This window comes from Paroedura picta, chromosome 2 (assembly GCF_049243985.1).
Source record: "Paroedura picta isolate Pp20150507F chromosome 2, Ppicta_v3.0, whole genome shotgun sequence".
Classification (NCBI taxonomy): domain Eukaryota; kingdom Metazoa; phylum Chordata; class Lepidosauria; order Squamata; family Gekkonidae; genus Paroedura; species Paroedura picta.
In genome coordinates, this window is record NC_135370.1 from 5455830 (window position 1) to 5482531 (window position 26702).

The 26702-nt window shown below is 45.1% G+C and overlaps 1 protein-coding gene across 5 annotated transcripts in view; it reads right to left on the reverse strand.

Annotated features, from left to right (window-relative positions):
- PLEKHM3 (pleckstrin homology domain containing M3) overlaps positions 1 to 26702 on the reverse strand; it is a 180873-nt gene that overhangs the window by 77557 nt on the left and 76614 nt on the right. For all 5 annotated transcript variants that reach the window (XR_013227978.1, XM_077319268.1, XM_077319269.1 and 2 more), the window contains one exon: positions 21385 to 21578. Coding sequence is in view for 4 of the 5 variants with exons in the window: in XM_077319268.1 (XP_077175383.1) it covers positions 21385 to 21578 (194 nt within the window). In the remaining variant the exon portion in view is untranslated. The remainder of the gene's footprint in view (positions 1 to 21384; positions 21579 to 26702) is intronic.

Consider the following 26702-nt stretch of genomic DNA (forward strand, 5'->3'; position numbering starts at 1 on the left):
GGCTAGTGAAATTCCGGCATTATTTATATGAGATTCTTTGGAATGTCTTGTATCAGAAAGACAATTGGGTAGGGGTTCATCTGGGTCCAAGCCCAGTGCCCTTGAGAGTGCAGGACCATCTTTGCCTATCCTTGCGTTGAAATCTCTTGCAAGCAGTCAAGGGGAATTTTGCTTCAAGCTCCTCAACAAATATTGTGAAGCGGCTCCAATGGAAGTGCAAGTTTTGCTGGTCCAGGCAAGGAGGGAAATAAGCATTAATTACTATTAAAGCTATGTTGGGAAATTTTAGGAAGAAAGCCTGAGCAATGGGATTGCAAACAGAGCAGTGAGTTCTATGCTTGCCTGTTGGGAGCATAAGAGGGTTAATCCTGCTCTGTAGCGCCCGTTGGACTTGTAGGCTAATACTGAATGGGATTCATATCCCTCTAAGCTAATTCCATAATGTGACCATGTCTCCTGTAATAGAACCACATCAAAACCTTTGATAAAAATATGAAATCTGGATCATTCACCTTACTTTTCCAACCAGCAACATTCCAGGAGAGGATCTTGATTGCTGGGAGAGAGGGGTCCTTTAAGAGTCAATCAGTTTCAATTAGCTGCTCAAGAGATTTGTTAGGGTCAAAGAAAACACTGCCATTACCCTTTCCTGGACAATTGTGTCTATGTGCTGTCTCGATATTGTCCCTTTTACGGCAGTTTCCCTCCCCCTGAGTCGTAAGAGCATTGGTTGGTGGTCCTAGATGTTTATTTCTCTCAGGCGCTGTTTCCGTTGATGAATCCTTGTTATGATGGGCGTTAATAGCCATGTTGGAGTCATGGTTAGGCGCATTCATATTTGACGGAGTAGATAAGGAAGTTGTGCTGGCTGTGCTTTTCAGCAAGCTGGTTCTCAGGTACTCCAGCCTGTCTATGATCAGTTGCTGATCCATGGGAGATAAGTCTTTAAAGGAGCCCAACAATTTTCCCTCTAAGATGTCGTTATCTGATGAAAGATCCGAGGAGGTCTTTAAACCAGGAGGCACGTCTATCCAGCTGATCAGGTCAGTTGAGGCAGTTGGGTTTTTTTCTTTCTTTCTTTCCTCTTCTCAGAAGACTCGATACGCTTGTGCTGTCTCAAAGATTTAAAATTAGGAAATAAAGGAAAAAGGGTTGTATTATTAAAAACACGCGCTGGAAAGACCCCCTTTGCACTTAGAAGGGGTTTGTTACAAAGCAGCAGGGATGGTACTTTGGGGCTGCTGAATGATAGTAAAACCCTTTGTGTGTGATTGGGATTGTGTAGCGTTTCCACTCCCCCTTCAAGGATCGCTACCTTGCCGTGGCAAGGGGGCTTGCGTAGCTCAGTGAAGCTATGAGCTATGCCGTGCAGGGCCACCCAAGACGGACAGGTCATAGCTGAGAGCTCTGACAAAAGGTGATCCACTGGAGAAGGAAATGGCAAACCACTCCAGTATCTTTGCCATGAAAACCCTATGGACAAGTTCAAAAGGCAAAACGATATGATGCCGGAAGATGAGCCCCTCAGGTCGGAAGGTGTCCAATATGCTACTGGGGATGAGTAGACAGCTAGTACGAGTAGCACCAGAATGAATGAAGCGGCTGGGCCAAAGCCGAAAGGACGCTCAGTTGTGGAAGTAACTGGTGGCGAAAAGACAGTCCGCTGCTGTAAAGATTTTTATTCCATATGAACCTGGAACGTCAGATCCATGAATCAAGGCAAGCTGGACATGGTTAAACAAGAAATGACAAGACTGAACATCGACATTTTAGGAATCAGTGAACTAAAATGGACAGGAATGGGTGAATTTAATTCAGATGACCATCAGGTATACTACTGTGGACAAGAATCTTGCAGAAGAAATGGAGTAGCCTTCATAATCAATAAGAGAATAGGAAAAGCAGTCTTGGGATACAATCCCCAAAATGACAGAACGATCTCAGTTCGAATCCAAGGCAAACCATTCAACATCACAGTAATCCAGGTCTATGCCCCAACCACTGCTGCTGAAGAGGATGAAGTTGACCAGTTCTATGAAGCACTAAAACACCTTCTAGAAGCAACGCCAAAAAATGATGTGCTTATCATCATGGGGGATTGGAATGAATCATAGAATCATAGAATCATAGAGTTGGAAGGGGCCATACAGGCCATCTAGTCCAACCCCCTGCTCAACGCAGGATTAGCCCTAAGCATCCTAAAGCATCCAAGAAAAGTGTGTATCCAACCTTTGCTTGAAGACTTCCAGTGAGGGGGAGCTCACCACCTCCTTAGGCAGCCTATTCCACTGCTGAACTACTCTGACTGTGAAAAACTTTTTCCTGATATCTAGCCTATATAGTTGTACTTGAAGTTTAAACCCATTACTGCGTGTCCTCTCCTCTGCAGCCAGCAGAAACAGCATTCTGCCCTCCACCAAGTGACAACCTTTCAAATACTTAAAGAGGGCTATCATGTCCCCTCTCAACCTCCTTTTCTCCAGGCTGAACATTCCCAAGTCCCTCAACCTATCTTCATAGGGCTTGGTCCCTTGGCTCCAGATCATCTTCGTCGCTCTCATCTGTACCCTTTCAATTTTATCGACGTCCTTCTTGAAGTGAGGCCTCCAGAACTGCACACAGTACTCCAGGTGTGGTCTGACCAGTGCCGTATACAATGGGACTATGGCATCTTGCGATTTTGAAGTGATGCCTCTGTTGATACAGCCCAAAATGGCATTTGCCTTTTTTACCGCTGCATCACACTGCCTGCTCATGTTTAGTTTACAATCCAAAAGTACCCCAAGGTCTCGTTCACACACAGTGCTACCTAGAAGCATATCCCCCATCCAGTAGGCATGCTTTTCATTTTTCTGACCCAGATGCAGAACTTTACACTTATCTTTATTAAATTGCATCTGGTTCTCATTTGCCCATTTTTCCATTGTGTTCAGATCTCGTTGAACTCTGTCTCTATCTTCCGGAGTATTTGCCAGTCCTCCCAATTTGGTGTCATCTGCAAACTTGATGAGTAGTCCCTCCACCCCCTCCTCTAGATCATTAATAAATATGTTAAAAAGTACCGGGCCAAGCACCAAGCCCTGAGGTACCCCGCTACTCACCTCTCTCCAGTCTGATGAAACACCATTGACAACAACTCTTTGAGTGCGGTTCTCTAACCAATTCCCTATCCACCTGACTATCTGAAAATCCAGATTGCAGTCCTTCAATTTATCCATCAGAACATCATGGGGAACCTTGTCAAAAGCTTTACTAAAATCCAAGTAAATGACATCAACCAAATTTCCCCGATCCAGCAAACCTGTTACTTGGTCAAAAAAGGAAACCAGGTTGGTCTGGCAGGACCTGTTGGAGACAAATCCATGCTGACTTCCTTGGATCACCAAATTGTCCTCCAGATGTTTGCAGATGGCTCCCTTTAATATCTGCTCCATTATCTTCCCCACAACAGAGGTCAGACTCACTGGTCTGTAGTTTCCCGGGTCATCCTTCCTCCCTTTTTTGAAGATCGGAATAACATTTGCTCTCTTCCAGTCCTCCGGGACATCTCCAGTCCTTAAAGAGGTTCCGAAGATGATGGACAAGGGCTGTGCAAGTTCTCTGGAAAGTTCTTTGAGTACTCTCGGGTGCATTTCATCCGGACCAGGGGATTTGAACTCATCCAGTGCAGCTAAATGCCTCTCGACAACCTCTCTATCCATGTTAACCTGCCACCCAGACACTGTCCTTTGGCTACGGCCATCTCTAGATGTGCCTAAACACTTTGACCTGTGGGAAAAAACAGATGTAAAATAGGCACTAAGCCTTTCTGCTTTCTCTGCATCTTCCGTTAGAGTTTGTCCATCCGCACCCAACAGTGGGCCTATCGCCTCCTTTACTTTACGTTTGGTCCTCACATAACTGAAAAATCTTTTCTTGTTACAATGGGCTTCCCTGGCCAATCTTAGCTCACTCTCAGCTTTGGCCTTTCTGATTATTGATCTACAGTGCCTAGTAACCTGTAGGTACTCTTCTTTAGAGCTCTGTCCTTCCCTCCATTTCCTGAACATTTTCCTTTTCTTTCTTAGTTCCTCTTGAAATTCTCTGTTCATCCAAATAGGCTTCTTAGAGCTCCTGCAGTGTTTTCGTCTTTCTGGGATAGTCATTGATTGAGCATGCAATAGCTCTTGTTTGAGTAGCGCCCACCCTTCACATTCTCCCTTCCCTTCCAGCATTCTCGTCCATGGTATGACACTCATCATGTCTCTGAGTATATTAAAGTTTGCCCTACGAAAATCCAACATCCGTGTCTGGCTACAAGCTTCCTTGGCTCCCCATCTCAAAAGGAATTCTATGAGGACATGGTCACTTCCCCCTAGGGTCCCCACCTCCTTCACCTCATCCACCAACTCTTGCCTGTTGGTCAGTATTAAGTCCAGTATGGCTGAACTTCTTGTGGGCTCATCTACCATTTGATAAATGAAATTGTCAGCCAGGCAGGTCAGAAACTTGCATGACTGAGTTTGCAGAGTTTGTTTCCCAGCACACATCTGGGAAATTGAAGTCAGCCATGATGACAAGGTCCTGCCGCTTGGATATTTTCTCAAGCTGCTCACAAAGTGCAGCATCCACATCCTCTCATTGGTCAGGCAGTCGGTAGCAGACACCAACCACCACACGATTTGTTTTCCCCTCGCTTATTTTCACCAAGATGCTTTCCACTGTAGATATGCTCTCCTTCACTAGAATTTCCTGACAGGTAAGCCCTTTCCTCACATACAGTGCCACTCCTCCACCTCTTCGATCTATTCTGTTTTTTCTGAACAGTTCATATCCATCCACCATTACATTCCAGTCATGAGAATCATTCCACCAAGTTTCTGTGATGCCTACTAGATCATACCTTTCCATCAGCCCATCAAAAGCCTCAATTCTTTGACGCTCGGCCTTCCTTATGGTCCAACTTTCGCAGCCATACATTGTAACAGGGAATACCATAGCCTTGACTAAATGCACGTTTGTTGGCTGGGTGATGTCTCTGCTTTTTAGGATGCTATCTAGATTTGCCATAGCTTTCCTCCCCAGGAGCAAGCGTCTTTTAATTTCTTTGCTGCAGTCCCCATCTGCAGTGATCTTGGAGCCCAGGAAAATAAAATCTGTCACTACCTCCATTTCTTCCCCATCTATTTGCCAGGAATTGAGAGGGCCGGATGCCATGATCTTCGTTTTCTTGATGTTGAGTTTCAAGCCAACTTTTGCACTCTCCTCCTTCACCCGCATCAACAGGCTCTTTAGTTTCTCTTCACTTTCTGCCATTAGAGTAGTATCATCTGCATATCTGAGTTTGTTGATATTTTTCCCTGCAATCTAGATCCCAATTTGGGACTCCTCTAATCCCGCCTTTCTCATGATGTGCTCTGCATACAAGTTAAATAGGCAAGGCGACAGTATACAGCCTTGCCGAACTCCTTTCTCAATTTTGAACCAATCAGTGTTTCCATGTTCAGTTCTCACTGTTGCTTCTTGACCTGCATATAAATTTCTCAAGAGACAAATAAGATGCTCTGGTATTCCCATCGCTTTTAAGAACTTGCCACAATTTGTTGTGCTCCACACAATCAAAGGCTTTAGCATAGTCAATGAAGCAGCAGTAGATGTTCTTCTGGAACTCCCTAGCTTTCTCCAGCATATGTTGGCCATTTGATCTCTAGTTCCTCTGCCTCTTCGAAATCCTGCCTGTACTTCTGGAAGTTCTCGGTCCACATATTGCTGGAGCCTAGTTTGTAGGATTTTGAGCATAACTTTGCTAGCATGAGAAATGAGTGCAATGGTGCGGTAGTTTGAACATTCTTTGGCATTGCCCTTCTTTGGGATTGGAATGTAAACTGACCTTTTCCAATCCTGTGGCCATTGTTGAGTTTCCCAAATTTGCTGGCATATTGAGTGTAGCACTTTTACTGCATCATCTTTTAAGATTTTGAATAGTTCAACTGGAATGCAGTCAACACCACTAGCTTTATTGTTGCTCAGACTTTCTAAGGCCCATTTGACTTTACATTCCAGGATGTCTGGCTCCAGGTCAGTAACTACCCCATTGTGGTCATCAGGGCTGTTAAGCTCGCTCTTGTATAGTTCTTCTGTATAATTTTGCCACCTTTTTAAAATCTCTTCTGCTTCTGTGAGGTCCCTACCATTTTGGTCCCTTATCATACCCATCTTTGCATGAAACGTTCTCTTCATATCTCCAATTTTCTTGAAAAGATCTCTGGTCCTCCCCATTCTATTGTTTTCTTCTATTTGTTTGCACTGTTCATTTAAGAAGGCATTCTTATCTCTTCTAGCTTTTCTCTGGAATTCTGCATTCAATTGGGTGTGTCTTTTTCTTTCTCCCTTGCCTTTCACTTCCATTCTCTCTTTAGCTATTTGTAAAGCTTCTTCAGACAGCCATTTTGATTTCTTGCATTTCTTTTTCTTTGGGATGGTTTTAGTTGCTACCTCTTGTACAATGCTACGAACCTCTGTCCATAGTTCTTCAGGCACTCTGTCTATCAGATCTAATTCCTTAAATCTATTTGTTACCTCTACTGTATATTCGTCGGGGATATGATTTAGTTCATACCTGAGTGGCCTAGTGCTTTTCCCTTCTCCCTTCAATTTAAGCCTAAATTTTGCAACAAGCTCATGATCTGAACCACAATCAGCTACTGGTCTTGTTTTTATTGACTGTATAGAACTTCTCCATCTTTGGCTGCAGAGCACATAGTCAATATGATTTCTGTGTTGACCGTCTGGTGATGTCCATGTGTAGAGTCGTCTCTTGGGTTGTTGGAAAAGAGTGTTTGCTATGACCATTGTATTCTCTTGACAAAATTCTATCAGCCTGTGCCCTGCTTCATTTCGTACTCCAAGGCCAAACTTGCCTGTTATCTCGGTTATCTTTTGGTTTCCTACTTTAGCAACAGGCAACAGGCAACAGGTAAGAGTTGGTGGATGAGGTGAAGGAGGTGGGGACTCTAGGGGGAAGTGACCGCACTCAAAGAGTTGTCGGAGATGGGCGGAGACATGGCACTTGGATAGCTCGAATACTTCCCACCCACTATCTACCCAGGAATTCCTTGTGAATCTCTGGAGCTTCTCTGTTCCGCAGGGAAATTAATATCCCATGGAACGCAAGCTCAGTGTGCACAGAGTCCAGCAAGTGCCGCACGCCATTTTAAAACTTTTTTCTCTCTCTTCAACTCTGTAATCTACAAAGCTCTTTATTTTAATCTACAAGGCTAATTGGATATTTCCCTGCAAGACGTTCGACTCACCACAACTCCAGAGCGAAAACAACTGGAAGACATCAGATCGAGCCTACAAACAGGGCACCTGACAGGTTAAGGTGCAGGTGCAGATAACCTGGACAAGCCCCCCATCTGTTGCTGTTGCAACGCTGCAGACAAGAAGGGTTGAAGAAGTGAAGCGGAGTAAAGTTAGAACATCAAGGAGGCACTGCAGGATTGGAGGGTAGAACACTGTTGTAGTTATTTTTCTATAACTTGGCTATAAAGTATATTGGGTATACCGTTATATATGTTGATTTAATAGTGTTTTGTAATAGAGTTTTAAAAGTGACACATACCAGGTGACGTAACCACTTGCCAATTAATATAATTTGTATTCAATGTATGTCTGGAAAAAAGATAGGCAACTTCCCAAAGCTGATAGATCACCAAAAAAGAAATTAAAGGTTGACGTGACAGCCTTCTGGAGACAAAAGAGGGATATGTCAACAGCTGCCAAAGCAAAAAAAATTAAGGAAAAAGAAAAAGAACTAGAAAGATTGAAACGGCAACAACAAGCCTAAGAAGAACTGGAAGAAACCTCAGAAGAAGAAAGCATAGATATGGAAAAAATAGCCCGCCTCCTGGAGAAACAAAGCAAGGATTTAAAAGCTTACACAGAAGAAGCGCTTAAACAACAATGTAAAGAACTCTCTAAAGAAATACAAGACATTAAGAAAGAACTCTCAGATAGTATAGATGGAATAAAAACACTTGTAGATGGAAACATAAAACAACTAAAAGAACACAACGTTAAAATTGAAAAACTGGAAGGCTGGAGAGTAGGAGTAGATGACAAGTTTGAAATCCTGCAGTCAGAAGTGAGAAGTAGGAATGTGAAGATTAGAGGGGCCCCGGAATCTTTTGGCAAGGAAGATTTAAAGAAAGAACTTACTGAGGCGATCAGTGCTTACTTGGAGGAAGAAGAGGTGAAAATTGAGAAAGCATACAGAGTAAATTCCAGTGCAGCCAAGAGAAACAACCAGCCAAGAGATATTCTCATTGGCTTTGAATCTAAGTCAGTAAAGAACGCACTCCAAGGAAAGCATAGAGAAGATCCATTCACCCTTGAAGTCCAAGAAGTCAAGATTTTTCAAGACCTACCATCAGAGATACTACAAAAAAGGGCACAATTTCACTTCCTATGGCAAATTCTGATTGGACAAAACATTAGATACTTCTGGAAAATTCCATTCGCATTGGAGGTTATTTTAACCAAGAGGAAGAAGGATCATAAAAACATTACAACAAGCACAAGAATTAGCGGATACCCTAGCCGAAGGTTCTGCGCTGGCAGAAGAACAGAGAAAACAGTCAAGCCAACAAGAAAACAAGGGAGTAGCAAGAAAAGGTGCCGGAACCAAAAAGTAAAAATGGAGCTTTTGAAGATTGTCTCTGTTAATGTTAATGGATTAAATTCACCGAACAAAAGATCAAAAGTTTTTAATCAATTAAGGAAACTAAAATGTGATATAATATGTCTACAAGAAACTCACATTGCACAAAGACATCAAAATTTACTGAAAAACAAAAACCTAGGGAAAGAATGTATTGTATCAGCAAAAGAAAAGAAAAGAGGGGTGGTGACGTATATTGTAAACCCCAATATAAATGCGAAAACTATATCCGAGGACCCAGACGGACGTTTTTCTATCTTAAAGATTAAGCTCCCTGATGGCCAAAATTTTGTCTTGGTGAATTTAAATGCGTCAAACAATGCTAAAGAGATGTTTTATAGGGATTTTTTCTTGTCCAATTCAGACTTACTGGAAAATGAGGTAATGATAATCGGAGACTTCAACGCAGTCCAAGATCCATATTGGGACAAATCTTCAAGGAAAACAGGCTCAACATTCCCACCCTCCGCAAGATCTAACTTTAAACATCTGGCTCTAGTGGACGTCTGGAGAGAACATCATCCAACATTGCGCCAATATACATTCTATTCAAACAGACATGATGCTTATTCAGTGTTGGGTGTCAAAACAAATGCTACACAAACTGAGAACTTCAGAGATACTACCAAACACCTTTGCAGACTACAACCAATTACAAATAGAGCTATGTGTGAAAAGAGTCAGAATAAGAAGGTGGAAAATGAATAATTATCTTCTGGAGGACCCAAAGGTTCAGCAAATTTGTGAAGCAAGTCTACAAGAGTTCTTCCAACTAAATGCCACCCCAGACACTTCATTGGCCACGGTGTGGGACGCCAGCAAAGCATATATGAGAGGCATATTTTTGCGACTAAACACTACAATAAGGAAAATAAAGGAAAAGACTCTGAGTGAAATAAAAGAAAAATTGCAACAGACAGAAAGGCAACACCAAGAACATCAAACTAGAGGATTAGCAAAACAAATAAAATTATTAAGAATACAGAGAGATAATCTAGAGGCGGAGGAAATGAGGAAGAAACTTGACTATCTCAAACAAAAAAACTTTGAATGGGCTGATAAACCGGGGAGATGGCTAGCTCAAAGACTGAGGAAGAGCTATCAGAAGCACAGTATTACAAAGTTATCACATGAAGGCTTGAATTATAATAATGAAGCAAAAAGTCATTCATGTCTTACCCAATTTTTTCAGAACATATATACAAAAAAGGAACAAAATATAGACCCTGGAACATTTTGCCAAAAAATATCAATGAGCAAATTCACAGATCATCACAGGAAAATTCTTAATCAAAGAATTACAATGCAAGAAATAAATGATGCAATAATGGCAACAAAAGCTCAAAAAGCCCCAGGGCCAGACGGATTGAGTGCAATATATTACAAGAAGATGAGCCATGTTGTCTCTCCACATTTACTTCAAGTATTGAATGAGATTATAGACAATCCTGGAAAATCCCTCCCAAAATCCTGGCAACAGGCCTCAATAACACTTATTCATAAAGAAGGAGGAGATACGAACTCACCCAACTCGTATAGACCGATTTCTCTGCTGAACGTGAACTATAAAATCTTGGCAAAAATCTTAGCAGAAAGACTGAAAAAATGTATCGGAGACATTATACACCAAGATCAAACTGGATTTATGCCAAAAAGACTAATGAGGAACAACATAAGATTCGTTCTGAATGTGGCAGACTATGTGCGTAAAGAAAAGTTGCAGGCTGCTTTCATATTCTTGGATGTGGAGAAAGCTTTTGATAACGTTAGTTGGGACTTCCTGTTTGAAACTCTGAAAGCAACCGATTGTGGTGGTACCTTTCTGGAATTTATCAGACAAATATACTCTGAACAAGAAGCTAGAATATTAATAAATGGAATGCTCACAAAACAATCCATCAAAATAGGTAAAGGCACCAGACAAGGATGCCCTTTGTCGCCACTGCTATTCAATCTGGTACTAGAAATGCTGACAACTAAGATAAGAGCTACAGAGGAGATCATGGGAATCAAAATCGATGACCAGGAATTTAAACTAAAATGTTATGCAGATGATGTAGTTTGTATTGTTACACATCCAAAAGCGTCAATTCCTCCTCTCCTGGAACTACTGAAAGACTTTGGGCACTACTCAGGGTATAGAATAAATAAGGATAAAACAAAAACTGTTCTACAGGGAACCACAGATCTTGACGTGCAAAATATCAACCGAAAAACTGGATGTGAGACAAATCCCAAATGGGTGAAATATCTGGGAATTTACCTAGACAAAGACTTCCGAGAACTCTTCACTGGTAACTATGAAAGACTATGGAAGACTATGCAACTGGATATTAAAAGATGGAACGAGTCAAAACTGTCCTGGTCGGCTCGAATGGCCACGGTCAAGATGAACTTGTTTGCCTAAATTTAACTTTTTGTTCCAAATGTTACCAATAGAGATCCAGGAGAAAACGCTGAGAAAATGGCAATCAGAGATCAATAAATTTATCTGGAGCGGAAAAAGGCCAAGGGTTGCTTTTAAAATACTTCAAGATGTCAAGGAGAGAGGAGGTCAAGGTGTTCCTAATCTAAAACTATATAAAGACGCAGCAGCACTTACATATATAGTGGACTGGATTCGGGAACCACATTCAAGAGAATTGGTATTTGAAAGAAAAACCTTGGGTAATAGCTTCCATGAAAGACTATGGCCAGCAGGAAAACAAAAACAAAAAGCAGCAGCAAACACCTGGATTAGTGGGCTCTTGGACGTATGGTCAAGATATAATAAGAGACTATCCCCAGCACCATCAATATTGAAATCGCCAATTGAGGCATATTTTGGGAAAGCTCAACAGAAAAGGCTGACTTGTCTCCAGTACAAAGACTTAATATCAAAGACCGGCAAGTTCAAGGATATACAAACAATAAAGAAAGAAGGAGTAGAAATTCAATGGTTAGAGTATAACCAATTAATATCTAGATTTAAAGCAGAGTTTCAGCAACCGTTAAATCTAGAGGCTTCAATACCAGAGTTTGAAAACTTAGTAATCCAAGACAAACCACATTTACAGGGTCAAATATACAAATTGTTATTAAGGTATGAGACAGAAATGGAACGGGTTAAGCCATGTATGATCAAATGGATGCAAAATATTGAGACTAATGTGACAATGGAACAATGGGAGCTAGTATGGTCTAGTATACTAATAGTCAAATACTTAAAGAAAATTGGTATAAAATGTTTTACAGGTGGTATGTAACACCAAAAGTGATCGCCAAAATTGCCAAAAACTGTAATAATAAATGCTGGAAATGTGATGATAAAGTAGGCTCTTTTTTTCATATGTGGTGGAGATGTGAAAAAGTTTATAAGTTCTGGGCAAAAATACATACTATTATGCAGAAAATGTGGGGTCTTAGATTTCCTATGAAAGCTGAAGCTATGTTATTAAGTGTTCCTCCGCAGTGCCTCCCAACCCACACACAAAGTTTATTCTTCTACGCGACGACGGCAGCAAGACTAGAATTGGCCAAGAAATGGAAAACGCAAGAACTACCCTCGATAGAAGACTGGCTGAATAAATTAGCTGACTTTGCCAAGATGGCTAAACTGACACTGATAGTCAATGGAAGAACAGAAGAGGCCTTTCAAGAACAATGGGGCCCTTATCTGAACTATCTAAGAAAATAATACAAAAGGGGATTGAAACGGGGAACTAAATGTATTAAATGAAGAGCATAACCATTCTTTTTTCTGTATTAATAATGTAGATTACATGTATTCTATTACCTTTAATCCTGGAAAATAAAAATAAAAATCTTATAAAAAAAAATCACAAGATGTCATAGTCCCATTGTATACGGCACTGGTCAGACCACACCTGGAGTACTGTGTGCAGTTCTGGAGGCCTCACTTCAAGAAAGACGTAGATAAAATTGAAAGGCTACAGAGGAGAGCGACGAAGATTATCTGGGGCCAAGGGACCAAGCCCTATGAAAATAGGTTGAGGGACTTGGGAATGTTCAGCCTGGAGAAAAGGAGGTTGAGAGGGGACATGATAGCCCTCTTTAAGTATTTGAAAGGTTGTCACTTGGAGGAGGGCAGGATGCTGTTTCTGTTGGCTGCAGAGGAGAGGACACGCAGTACAACGATATAGGCTAGATATCAGGAAAAAAATTTCCACAGTCAGAGTAGTTCAGCAGTGGAATAGGCTGCCTAAGGAGGTGGTGAGCTCCCCCCTTACTGGAAGTCTTCAAGCAAAGGCTGGATACACACTTTTCTTGGATGCATTAGGATGCCTTGGGCTGATCCTGCATTGAGCAGGGGTTGGACTAGATGGCCTGTATGGCCCCTTCCAACTCTATGATTCTATGATTCTATGATGTAGGTGGGGCTGAGAGAGCTCTAACAGAACTACTCTGTGAGAACAACTCCAACAGGGCTGTGCCAAGCTGGCTGCGTACGGAGGAGTGAGGCTGTCGTTCTTAACCACTACACCAAGCTGGTGTACATACCAAGGTTTATGGTAGCCTGGCTTGGTTTGTTCCAGTAATTGTTTCTATTCTATCTATTAAGGAGGTTTCCAGCTTGTAGTAATCATATTAGCCTGTCCTAATACATACTAATTTTGTTCAAAGACTGCTATTAGGAATCATGCCAATTCATACCTGAAAATAAAGTATGGGGCATAAAGCATATAAACGCCTACCCTTTCATCTTGTTTCAACAAGGAGGTGTTTACAATTTCTGCAGAGGTAATTTTAAAGATTGTTGCACGGATCTCTTAAAGTGATAAGTGCACAATGGATGTGCATAGAGCCAATGTTTCAAACAATGTTTTGCTGCTAGTGGAAACAATTTTGAATCCCAGTGGGATTTTTCTCCTATAAAAAAGAGAAGGGGAAATTGAAATTTATAGTTTAAAAAATGGCCAGTATTTTCTAAACTCTCCCCTAAAGAGTGGAAGATTGCCTTTGCTCTCTTCTGAGCTACAGAAATGCAGCAGCAGTCCTGGAAAGCAAATATTTTGAGTTTCTGTGCAAGTCTTACCAATTCATTCAAATTTTAATGCCATTAAAGCTTCTTTGAAATCTGAAATTCATTCAAATTTGGCATCTGCTGAGCCCTTGGCTCTCTACAGCAAATGCATCATTTCTAAATTCTCCTCTCACAAACTGATTTGCCCTTCTGGAAACCTGGGACAAAACAGTTGAAAACCTGAAAACACCCAATGTGAATTAATTACACAAATAACATTGTTCTCTGGCACATTTGTGAAATTGCAGGTCTACAAGATGCAAGAGGACTTGCACAGACAAAACATTACTGCCAGGTCAGATAAATCCATGAGAGATGCTTGCATGCGATGCTTTATGGACCAGTAATGAATTGTGTAAGCTCGTTGCTCCTTTCCTGCAAGGGGGAGACAGAAAACAGTGATACTTTCCCCCTGCTGACCCTGTAGCTTACAGCAGCTTGATCAGAGATCGAGAATCCTGCTTTCTACTTCTCTAGGAACAACTGCCTCTCTTTTGGGTCCTCTCTGTCACACATGAAGGAGGATAAGCAGCACTGAAGTTCCTGTTGCTGTGATCATTCCTTTGCTGCATGGAAGTTTGCGTGCCCACAGAGAGCACTATCGAAAGTTACAATCCCATTTCTGACTGCCATTCAGGAGGTTGGATGTGTTTACAGAAGGACATTAGCTGGGAAATTCTGTAGGTGATAAAGAATGGAAGGGGAGGGGGCTAAACAATTGGTTTCAAGTAGAGAGCATTTATTAAAAGAGGGAGAGAAACTGAGAGGAGACAGCAGTCCCTGGAATTGGCTTAGCTACTATGGCACTTCCCAAAGTTCTCTCCTTGAAATGCCTTGCTCTAGAGACCCTTAGGTGGAGTCAGTTGATACAAGAGGTGTCTGGGAATCTTCAAGAAGAGGGCCTTGTCAGCACTGTAAACATTTTAGTGCTGAACGAGAATACCAATAACTTTCACTGGTTTTTATCATCTAACATGAAGATATAAGGTCAAGACATATGAGCATTTCATCAAGTACATCTAATATACAGCCTGGGTAGCAATATTGCCATAAATTTCAGAAATAGCAGAGTAGGGATAAAAACTGCAAGGGACAAAAAAGAACAACATGGCATGTTCTCTTCCTGAAGGAAAGGCTATCCATGCTGTAAAAGCAACAGGGTGCCATCATGATTAATCCATCCGCTCTTAATTCTCTCTAAGCAGCACCATTAACACTTTGTTTATATACATTCTGACAGGATTCAAGATGGCATTCCCAGAACTACTAGCTATCAGCATCCTGGGATGGAGAAGCAACAATAAAAAGAGTTTTCCCAAGAAGCAAAAAAGGGCAAGCCCTTACGTTTCTTCACATTCTTTATGACACAGTAACTTTTTAAAGGACGGTGAAACAGTAAGCATGGTGAAACTGAGTTTAAGACCATCAAAGTTTTAATCTGTGCATGCACCCTTCTTCAGATACATATGGGGATTACCCCATAAGTGATGAAATCTGTCAGGAAGTAGGATACAACTTTGCTCACACCCCGTGAGGTAAAAAGAAACCCAGTAAAGGGCCTCTGGTACTTTCTGTGAAGCCGAAGGGAAATGTTTGGTATCCCCTACAGCAATGGTTCTCAACCTTCCTAACGCCGCAACCCTTTAATACAGTTCCACATGTTGCGGTGACCCCCAACCATAAAACTATGCAAGTGTTCCTTCACAGAAATGAAACCGAAACTGACCAATGGCGTGAAGATCCATTGTTCAGGATTGTATATAAATTGGTTATAAATTGTTTATAATTGGAAAGCATCTGCAGGAGGAGTGGCAACAGTGATTCCCCCCCCCCCCGCCAAACAGCTTGCCCTGCTGCAACCCCTGTGAAAGGGTCGTCCGACCCCCAAAAGGGTCCCGACCCCCAGGTTGAGAACCACTACCCTACAGGCACTGAGAAAGGCATGGGCCGCTGATGAATGAAGTGATCCTGAGATGCCTCAGTGCTGGAGTGGTAGAATGGATTCAACCACTTTATACTATGGAACAAAACAGCGGTACTTCCAAGTTACGTTTTCAGATGCTTCCTTGAAAATGGCAGATCAGTGCAATGAATAAACCTCTCTCTCTGATGTGCTACTTCATTTGCTGGGAGTTTTCGCATGGAAAAACATGAAGAATATGACACACACCCTGCCCTCTTTGCAGACTGAAGTTTACATCCTGTTATACCCCTCCTTGTGCAGCACAGGTGAACCAACTTCAGGGCAGGTGGACTAGCAAAGGCCCCTGTCTGCAAGACAGGCTGGGAAGGGTTCAGACAAGCCATCTTTGTGTAGAAGCCAAAACAACAAGCTACCATTCTGTCCTAGTTTAGTATTATGTCTATACTGAACCTTCATGATGGCAGTTATAGGGGTTCAAAAGCACCTGTGATGTTCCACTGGTCACGTTATGTGGTTGCCAGAATGGTAAGCTATTTACAGCTTACCTGACAAGGAACAGGATAAAATTAAGCACAGTACCAATATGGTTATGTGGTTAAGGAACTGGTTAGAAAACAACACCCTAAAAGTAGTTGTCAATGATATTTCATTGGATTGGAAGGAAGTGAGCAATGGGTCGCCCCAAGGGCTCAGTACTGGGTCTGGTACTTTTCAAGGTTTTTATCAATCTAAATGAAGGAGTGCAGGGACTCCTCATTAAATTTGCAGATGACACCAAATTGGGAGGAGTAATGACCACCCCAGAAGAAAAGAGTTCAATGAGGGCCTTTCCACATGCCATAAATTTAGCATAATACTTCCCCCCCAAAGATGCTATATTCCGGGCGTTCCACATGATGTTGCCAACCTCCTGCATCCGGCCAGCAAACTTTACACTAAATCCGCCATTTTAAAGTGCAACTTGGTGAATCCAAAAAAGTGGATTCACCAACCTAAAAAACTATGATTAGATGCATAGGCGTCTCTCAATGGAGAACTATTTTTTTTTTAAACGGTGGGCATTGTGGGACCTTTAAAAAAAGAAGAAAGGGGATTGGCTGCCTGGCTTGATTGACAGACGGAAGAGAGTTGCAGATAAAACGCCTTGCTCTCTTCCACCATTTCCAGCAGCGCTTGTGGAGGGTAAGAAGCATGAAAATGTGGCAGACTACAGCAATATGGCAAGAAGGTGACAAATGGCCAGAGGCATGATAATATTTAGCGCTACGCCATTCAGCTGGTGTAATGCTATTTTTTGCGATGTGCGGAAATGCCCTGAGATCTGAATAAGCTGGAAAAATGGGCAAATGAGAGCAGGATGCAATTAAACAAGGAGAAGTGCAGAGTACTGTATCTAGGTCACAAAAACGAGAAACAAGCCTACTGGATGGGGGATACACTTCTGAGGAGCAGCATGTATGAATGGTGTATTTGTGGTGTACTTGTGGACTGTAAGCAAATAATGTGATGCAGTTGTAAAGAAGGGAAATGCAGTCTTGGGCTTTATCAACAGAGGTATCACATCAGAATCACAAGATGTCATAGTCCCCCTGTATACCACATTGGTCAGACTGTACCTGGAGTAATGTGTGCAGTTGTAGAGACCTCACTTCCAAAGGTACATGGACAAAATTGAGGGGATGCGGAGGATGATCCGGGGTCTGGGGACCAAGCCCTATGAGGAAAGGCTGAGGGACTTGGGAATGTTCAGCCTGGAGAAGGGAAGGTTGAGAGGGGGCATGATTGCTCTCTTTAAGTATTTGAAAGGTTTGAAAGAGCAGATCACGGTTCCATGTGTAGAATGGTACCAGCTGGATATGGGGGGGGGGGGGGGGGAGATTCAGTCAGAGCCTAAGGAGATGGTGAGCAGCTGGACAGATCCTCATCCTGGATGCTTAGTTTAGGCTGATCCTGTATTGAGCAGGGATTCGGACTAGATGGAGTCTAGCCCCTTTGAACTTTATAATTCTAATGTCCCTCATGGCTATATGTCTGGGCATTCTTTCTAATCTAATCCATAACAAATTGGTTTCTTCTTAGAATTTGAAAGGGTATTTCCCATCCTGCTTTTTAAATGCTGCCCTAGGAAGAAAGCGTCTACCTTTGTGTCTCATCACCGAAGCCTTAATAAAGTTTTATAATTTTAGCTCTCTCTCAAAAAAATAAAATCCACATCCTAACTTTATCCCACCAAGTCTCCCATCCCCCATCGCCCCCCCCCCCATGGCTCCTTCTTTTTGAGTCTTTAATCCTCCTTTGTCTCACCTCTCTGTAGCTTCTGATGGTTCCTATTTTCTCAGGTTTGCTTTTGTTCCTCTGCTCTCCTGAATACCTCTTCAGAGTTTTCTCTGGACCCTTTTCTGTCACCTTTTTCCATCAGCTCTGTCTCTTCATGCCCTGGCTAGTATCCACACTCTCCCCCCTGCCTCACCCCCCCACTTCGCCCCATAGCTTTAAGGCCCGTTGCTTTTCTCTCTTTGTTCCCTTTGATCTCTTTTGTCCACTCTCTTCATTGACCATGCCTCTTTATTTTAATCAGAACATTCTCTTTTCTTCTCCCCCTCCACCCCGCTTTGGTGTTAATCAAAAGCGATAATTTCTTTCTCTGATGCTTCCCCTGAATTGCAGTCTGCATAAGCCAACTCCACCTTCAGTTTTAAACTAATTGAAGGAGACAATATTACCAGGAGGATGTTCAGGAAAAAAGAGAGACTGCTGAATATGGACACGTGTGAGGGAACAAGGCAGTGAAGGTTTAAGATACTTATTCCATCCTCGTAAAGCTGCAGCAAGTAGCACATCTATAGACATCACTGTTTCATGTGAATTTTTTCACAGGCACCAGGAGTGACATTGAAGGCCACTAATATTAACACCTCTCCTGTATTCTTGACATTATTAATCAAGGCATTATTAATTGACTGTCTCCTGAATAGCAAAGGTCGCCCACCCCTCCTCGGCCTTCATCTTTGAGATGATAACAAGCCAGATACCTTTTTTTTACAGGGCCTCTGGCTCCTAATCCAGGAGAAGGCTGATTACGGAAGGTGTCAAGGGCATAATGGCTGAAAGCATCAGACGTGGATATGGGAAACACCAGTTCAAATCCCCACTCTGTTGTGGAAGCTTGCTGGGTGACCTTCGGTCTGCCACGCAGTCTAGCCTACTTCACAGGGTGGTTGTGATGATAAAACGCAGGAGAGGATAATAATATAAGATGCTTTGGGTCCCCATTGCACAGAGAAAGGCAGGTGATTTGTTATTTTATATATGTGTGTGTGTGTGTGTGTTTGTGTGTGTATGTATGTTTAAAAAGCCAGCTCACAGCAGTTCATCTGGTTCAACCTGGCCCAAGGAAGAGAACCCAGGGATGGGCAGACAGACTGACACACACGTCCTGTTCCCAAGACACAACAAATGCATGCATGTTCTGCCTGTCTGTTTCTTTATCTGTAAGAGACAGCGCTTGTTCACTTTTCATATAAAACGGGACCAGAATGTGGGTAAACACGGCATTAAAATCACATATTGAGCATAAGGTGACCAGATTTTAAGATTGCTAAAGAGGGACACCACTGACTGAGGGGTTGCCAACTTCCAGGCATGACCTGGAGTTCTGGAATCAGCCAGGGAGTCCTCCCAGTGACGTCATGGAAAGGCTTCCCCAGGGAGGTGGGTGGGGGCGAGCCCAGCCGAGAGCCTTGTGGGGGGGTGCTGTAATACCCCTCCTTGGGCTCCACCCCTCTCTACCGTCGTGCACTGCTTTCCTCAGCTGCTTCTCAGGAAAACAGCAACAGGAGTTTTCTAGCTTGCAAGTTCCTTTATTTCCGTCCCCAGACATACAGTGTGCTTTTCCCGTTGCCACCCCCACACCCTCTTTTTCCGTCCCTCTTTTATTACCCTCTTGGTCCCACTCGTGCCTATTTATTCCCCACTTCCTCCCATTTCTCCGGCTTCTCCCCTGCCATGCCAGTTATCAGGTGAGTAAGTCTCTCTTTTCTCTCCGTCGACGTTCCCTTGGCCTGGCTCTTCCTTTGGGAGCGTGATTCAGGTTGTTTTCTCCAGCTTCCAGCTGCCCCCCTCCCTTCCCACGGGCTGGCTGAGACTCTTCTTCCTGAAGCCGCTGGTCCCACTCTCCTGACCATACCTCCAGATGCTGGTAAGTATCCCCCTTGGCCCTTTCCCTCTCTCGCCCCTTTCCCCCAGGGTCCTCGAGTCTGGGTGAGTAACGGCAAACTTTGCCTCCGTCCGGCTCCTTCCATCCCTTGCGGCTTGGGGCGTCCTTGCTGACAGCCTGGCTGTTTTTGGCCCCGTACAACTCAGAGCCGCTCTCCTCCCAGGCTATGGTCTTTTCTCCCATTCGCTGATCAGTCTGACACCCGATGTTCCGCCAGCTTGCCACCGCATCTCGGAGGAGGCTGCTGGTGGAATGCTCAGCCACTCCAGCAGCCCCTCCCTCCGCCCCCGTGCGGAGCGGTGGGTAAAAGCGGGACTTTTGAAGATCATTCCGAGATGCGGGACAATTCTTTCAGAGGAGTCCTGCGGAATCCGGGATGCATGGTCGCCTTAATTGAGCAGCATGTGTTGAGAATCAATCAGCATCACCATTTGATTTTTAGGCAGCCTCTCCTTGCATAGTGGCTTGGGGTGACTTACAACACCAGTTTATACACAATTTAAATCATGAAAACATAGTAACCGTAGTTAACTCTACTAAATTAGAGTAGCACTCCCATAATAGATTCATGGGGTTGTTCAGTTGTTTTTAGGTCTAATTTCCCCTGGTAGAGAAGGGGAGAAGAGGGAAGGGAGCCCCGATTTGGTGTTCTGCTTGCTTGTTTTGGTCTCAACTATATGCCTGGTGGAAGAGCGCCGTTTGAGGCCCTTTGGAACTTTGGTAGTTCCAAAAGGGCTTGGATCTCCACTGGCAGCTCTTTCCACCAAACTGGAGCCAGGGCTGAAAAGGCCCTGGCTCTGGCTGAGGCCAAACATACTTTTTACTCACTGCAGATATGAAGAAAAACCAAGTGTACACTGTACGTGGATTGTACATGCATTCACCATAACATATGAACAGGACAATAAGAGTGTTGTCTTTGTTTTACTTCATGTGTCATAGGGACAGGGTGCAGAAACTATCCTTCATATCTGGGCTTGGAGGTCACGTGAAAGAGGATCATGGGTAAGTCTCTCTTCCTTAACTGCAGATGCCCTGGAAGGGTTTCCTGAATGAGTTAGAATTATGATCGGCCTAGAGGAGGTGGGAAGGGGAGGGACCCTGGGTGGGTGTCTACACAGCTCTGCTTCCCAACCATTTTCTTCATGATTGTGCCACCGCTGGAGGTTCTTGAAGCCTGAAGAAAGTTTCAGGTGTTTCTCAATAGTTAAAAAGTTGAGAAAGGCTGGTTTAGACATTTTCTTCCTAATATCAATCCCAACCCCAATCACCAGTGAAATACAGACAAATCAAAGACCTTTGAAGGCAGCAGACAATTCCAGTTGTATTGAAAGTATTTAGTTACAACTCCTTGGCAGACACAAACGGCCAACACTTTAATTGCTGGGTCATGGGAACCAAGAATAGGAAGTGAGAGATGGACAGGTCAGCAAAGAGGTCTGTGTGTGTGTGGGGGGGAGGAGTGATGGGGGCCCGATCCCCAAGGAAGTTTGTTCTTGTCTGCCATCCCCTTGCCTTACCTCCTTCGCAGGTCCTCGGCCACTGCTGCTCGGCAGCTGAATAAATATGCCCGGAGGGATTTCAGCTGCTGTCTCAGGCGGACCACAGTTGCCAGGGCTTCAACGTGTCTGTACAACATTGGATTTTCCTGCTGAATGTCAATCAAGGGCTCTTCATACACATATTCCAGGAATTCTTTGGCTTGCTTCGATACCTAGAAGGGGAAATGGGAAAATACAATCCATTAAGCTTAGCTCAGCTTCTAATGAAGACTTTTAACTGCTTACAGGCAATCGATACTCTCTCCACTGCATTCTCAAGTTTTCACTAAACATTCTAAAGCTGAAACACAACCTAATTTGTCTTGACACATCTTTGTTAATGGGTGAAACTCAGAATGTTACTTGGAAGCTTGAAGGAACCTTTAATGTGGTAAAAGCAAGGTTGTTGGAGAGTGGAGGAGGGGAAACAGAAATGTGAACGCAGATAACCAAGATGTCTGGTTCATGAAACCATAGGATTTTCTTGGCAAAATTTTTATAAAGTAGGGAGCCAGGTCTTTCCTTATAACCCTCCCCATTTTCTCAGGCTTGGGACTGGCATGCTCAGGTGTGGGATTCAAATAATTGGAGAAAGCAGTTATAACAGGATTGGTCAGTGGAAAAAGGAAACCAGGACGACAGATAAGATCAAAATGGGCACTGGCCAGAAAATCACACAACTAAAAGAAGCAGTGCAAGATGGGAAACTGTGGTGGCAGTTGTACCATAGAATTGCCAAGACTCAGATCCAACCGAATGTCTAACATCAGCATCAGCATCTGGTTCATGAAAGGTTCTACAGAATATACTAATAATACATGCCTCCCCAAGTCATTATGTAAATACACAAGCAAAGATGGGCTAAGCAGCAGTTCCCAAACTGTTTGGGCTGCTGAATCCTCTAGCCTTTCAAAGATGGAGACTTTGGAAAAGTGTTGCCAACCCTGGCTTAAGAAATTCCTGGAGGTTTAAGGGTGGAACCTAAACAGAGTCTGAGGAGGGGAATGAGCTCAGCAGGAATATGATCCCACCTAGGAGGGGGAGATTTCCTCAGGAAGGAAAGCCCATTCTAGAGGTTGCAGGTAAGACTGAGGAAGTGGGATCCCTTTTAGACCATATGCTTAGCTTCAGGTTGCAACAAGTCGCCCTGTCACCACCAAAATGGGGCCAAGTGGACCGTGCTAAACAGAAAACCCACTGCCCGGATCGCCAACCACCCGGAGGAATTCCCTTTTGCAGGCTCTGCAAAATATGGGAGTTCAGGCAGAGCCCTGATCTCTTCAGGGAGCTCGTTCCACCAGGTGGGGGCCAGGACAGAAAAAACTCTGGCTCTTGTTGAAGACCAATCTGCTTCTTTGGGGCCAGGGATCACCAGCCAGTTGGCAATGGTGTAGCGTAATGTTTTTTTTGGGGGGAGGGGGTGTATAGGCAGAGACACTAGGCCCAGACAGCCTTGAATGTAAGAACCAAAACTTTAAGCCTGATCTGGAATTATATTGGGAGCCAGCTGAGTTGTTGAAGTATAGGCCGGATGTGGGATCTCCCTGGTGTATTGGTGAGAATCCTGGCATTCTGAACCAATTGCAGTTTCCGGGTCATGGATAAGGGTAGGCCTGTGTAGAGCAAGTTGAAGAAGTCCAGTCTAGAGGTGACTGTCGCATGGATCACTGTGGCTAGGTGTTCTGGTGTCAACTACGGCGCTAATAGCTTGGTCTGGCATAGGTGGTAGAAGGCCTGCCGCATTACTCTCATGACCTGTGCCTCCGTGGAAAGGGAGGCAGTGAGGATCAAACCCAGGTTCTTGGTGGAGTGAGCTACAGCTAGACACACTCCATCCAAGTTTGGGTAAGCACACTTCTTAACTTCGTCCCTTCCTACCCAGCCACAGGACCTCTGTCTTTGAAGGGTTGGGCTTCAGTCAGTTCTGCTTGAACCATTTTGTCAGTGCTTCCAGGCATCTGGCTAAGGTTTCTGGAAGGGAATTGGGGCGGTCATCCATCAAGAGGAAGAGCTGGATATCATCTGCATATTGGTGACAACTCAGCCGAAACATCTGCATCAGCTGAGCAAGAGGGTGTATTAAGATGTTAAATTAAATAGGGCTGCTCCCTGTGGGACTCCACATGTGAGCTGATGATGGTTGGATACTCTCACTCCTATTCAATGTTTTGTCTGCGACCCCAGAGGAACGAGATCAGGCTGTCCCCGGGTTGGCAAGGCAGTGAGCTAGGAGCTAATGATCTACAATGTCACACACTGCTGACAGATCTAGTAGCATAAGCAGCGTTGACCTGCCTCGGTCTATCTAGCAACAGAGGTCGTCCGTCAGAGCAACTAGCACCTCCCCCGCCCCCATGGCCAAGCCGGAAACCCGACTGAAATGGGTCAAGGGCTGAAGTTTCCTTCAGGAATGCTGATGTTTGGTCCACTGCAGCCCTTTCAACTAACTTCCCCAGGAACGCTAGGTGCAAGATGGGGAGGTAGTTGTTAGGCTTCTGCGGATCCAGGGATGGTTTTTTGAGGAACGGGTGCACCACTGCTTCTTTTAGTCCCTCTAGGAATTCTCCCATTGAGAGAGAGATTGATTATTTCTCGGAGGGGGACTCCAGTTCTCATGTTCATTGTTTTAAGAGCCATGATGGGCTTCATTCCTGTTACTTCCACTTAAGTCAGGGGCAGAGAGGACGTCTGGGAACTCTCTCATTGATGGCAACCAGCATTCTGTCATGCCAGTCAATGACCAGCCCATCTAGAGAAGTGCCAGGGGGCATTGGGTCCCGAAGTGGTGATCCCCAAACACCGGGCCGTGGCCGGTACCGGGCCGTGGAGGCCTTGGTACCGGACCATGGCGAGGGGGGAGGGAGGCGAGGGCACTGGAGCACCAGGAGGTGGACCTCCCCCGCCCCCGCAGCGCATGCTCACTGCACTGGGAGTGACCGGCCACCTCCTGTTGCACCAAGCACTGCGCTGCGGGGGGGAGACGCGGGCACTAGCACCCACAAATGCTTGTGGCTGCCTGTCTGTTGACACCCGCGCCTCCCCCCTGCAGCTCTCGCTGCTCCAGGAGGCGGCTGATCGCTCTTGGCACAGCGAGCGCTGCGCCACAGGTGAAGGGGAGGGAGGAATGCCTGCTGGTTTGCGGGCACCGGCATGCCGGCGCCCACAGCTCCCTCTTCCCCCTGGTCCCCAGGCCTCCCTCTCCCCCCTCCGAAAAAGGTTGGGGGCCACTGCCACAGAGCATTCAGGAATCCAATTGGATCTATAAGTCTCTGCAGGAGAGCTGAAATCTGCTCGATGCCCAACTGAGGTGGAGGTGTGAACCTTAGTCAATTCTTCCGAGCATCTTCATTATAAGCTGTATGACACAGTGAAGAGAATATATTGTCTTTCTGAATCCAGCAAAATGCTGACTCACCAGCTTAAGTATGAATCAGCCATTTAAGACAGCAAATGGGAGGGCACGCGAAACACCACTGATATCACACATGCACGGGGAATTCCGAAGAAACAAATCAAAAGATATGTCTGACTATATTAACAAGAGATGACAAGATTGAACATCGACATTTTAGGAATCAGTGAACTCAAATGGACAGGAATGGGTGAATTTAATTCAGATGACCATCAGGTATACTACTGTGGACAAGAATCTCGCAGAAGAAATGGAGTAGCCTTCATCTTTAACCGCTCCCGCGGAGTGGATTAAATAAAGCCCTAAGGGCTGTGTGGGCGGGGAAAGGGTGGGGCCTGTCCGTGATAAAAACTCGGAGGGGCCCAATCAGGAGCCGCAAAGCGGCTCCTGATTGGGCCCCTCCGAGTGCCACTCAAGGGCCAAGTGGCCAATTGGGAGGCGCGCATAACGCGCCTCAATATTGGCCACTTGGCCCGCCCTGAATTCACTACCCACAAGCTTCGCCGCCAGGAAAAAAGCAGGGCCGCCGCGTCGAAGATGCAGTGGCCCTGCTCCTCTCCCGGCAGCGAGACATTGCACTTTCCGGGGGAGAACAAGCCCATGAAAGGACCAAAGCCCTGCTCCTTCCCTCCCGCCCAGCCATGCGCCTCGCCGCCCGCACCAGGCTTCCTACACCAGGCCGGAGCCTCCCCACAGGCCTCCTACACAGCCTGCGCTCACCGCCCTCGCCTCTGCTACAGTGTCTGCCAGGAGCCGCCAGGCCGCGCCACCAATGCCCATGAGCCCCCACGCTACCGCCGCGAGAACGGTAAGCCCACCCGCCCCACCCCCCACAACACCTACCCTCCCACGTCTCCAGCCCAACCAACGACCGCGCTCGCTGCCATTTCCCCCTCTAGACAACCCCCCACACATTCCCACGCATCGCCGCCGCGATCCCCCCTCGCCGTCTATCTCACCCACATAGTTTGCACCTGCCCACCCCCCCATACGCCCACCCAGCCTGCTTACCCTGCCATTGGTCGCCCACTTTGCCGCCCATACCATCCGCTATCAACCACGGCTACGGTCAGCCCGCGCGACCCGCCCGCTGGCTGGAACTGCCCCAGACTAAACCAGGCATGCGCAGAATTCCGCGCATGCCTGGTCCCTCTCCCCCATGCCTGCCACGCCCCCTGGCCCTGGAGGTACACCAAACATGCGCGGGATTCCCCGCATGCCTGCTTTACTCTGTGGGAGTTTCGGCGCCCTGCCGCCTTGCACAGCCTGTCTACACTCCTGTTTGCCGCCACCCCCGCATTGGTGCCAAAGGGCTCTACCTGCGGAGGGCTGAGCACGGCCGATGGACATGAGGAGGGGTAAGCAGTACGCCGCATACCTCTTTCCGTCGGCGTTGCCCCACCACCCCCAACCAGCCCCCACCAGCCCCAGCGCTCCCACCAAACGGCTCCAGAGGCCCCGACCTACTAGCTCGCTAACTCCTAGACACACCCTGCCCGACCCGCCTCTGCTCTGCCCATTTTTACAAATGGGCTTTAATTCTAGTAATCAATAAGAAAGTAGGAAAAGCAGTCTTGGGATACAATCCCCAAAATGACAGAATGATCTCAGTTCGAATCGAAGGCAAACCATTCAACATCACAGTAATCGAGGTCTGTGCCCCAACCACGGCTGCTGAAGAGGATGAAGTTGACCAGTTCTATGAAGCCCTACAACACCTTCTAGAAGCAACGCCAAAAAATGATGCGGTTATCATCATGGGGGATTGGAATGCTAAAGTAGGAAGACAAAAGATAACCGGGATAACAGGCAAGTTTGGCCTTGGAGTACAAAATGAAGCAAGGCACAGGCTGGTAGAATTTTGTCAAGAGAATACAATGGTCAC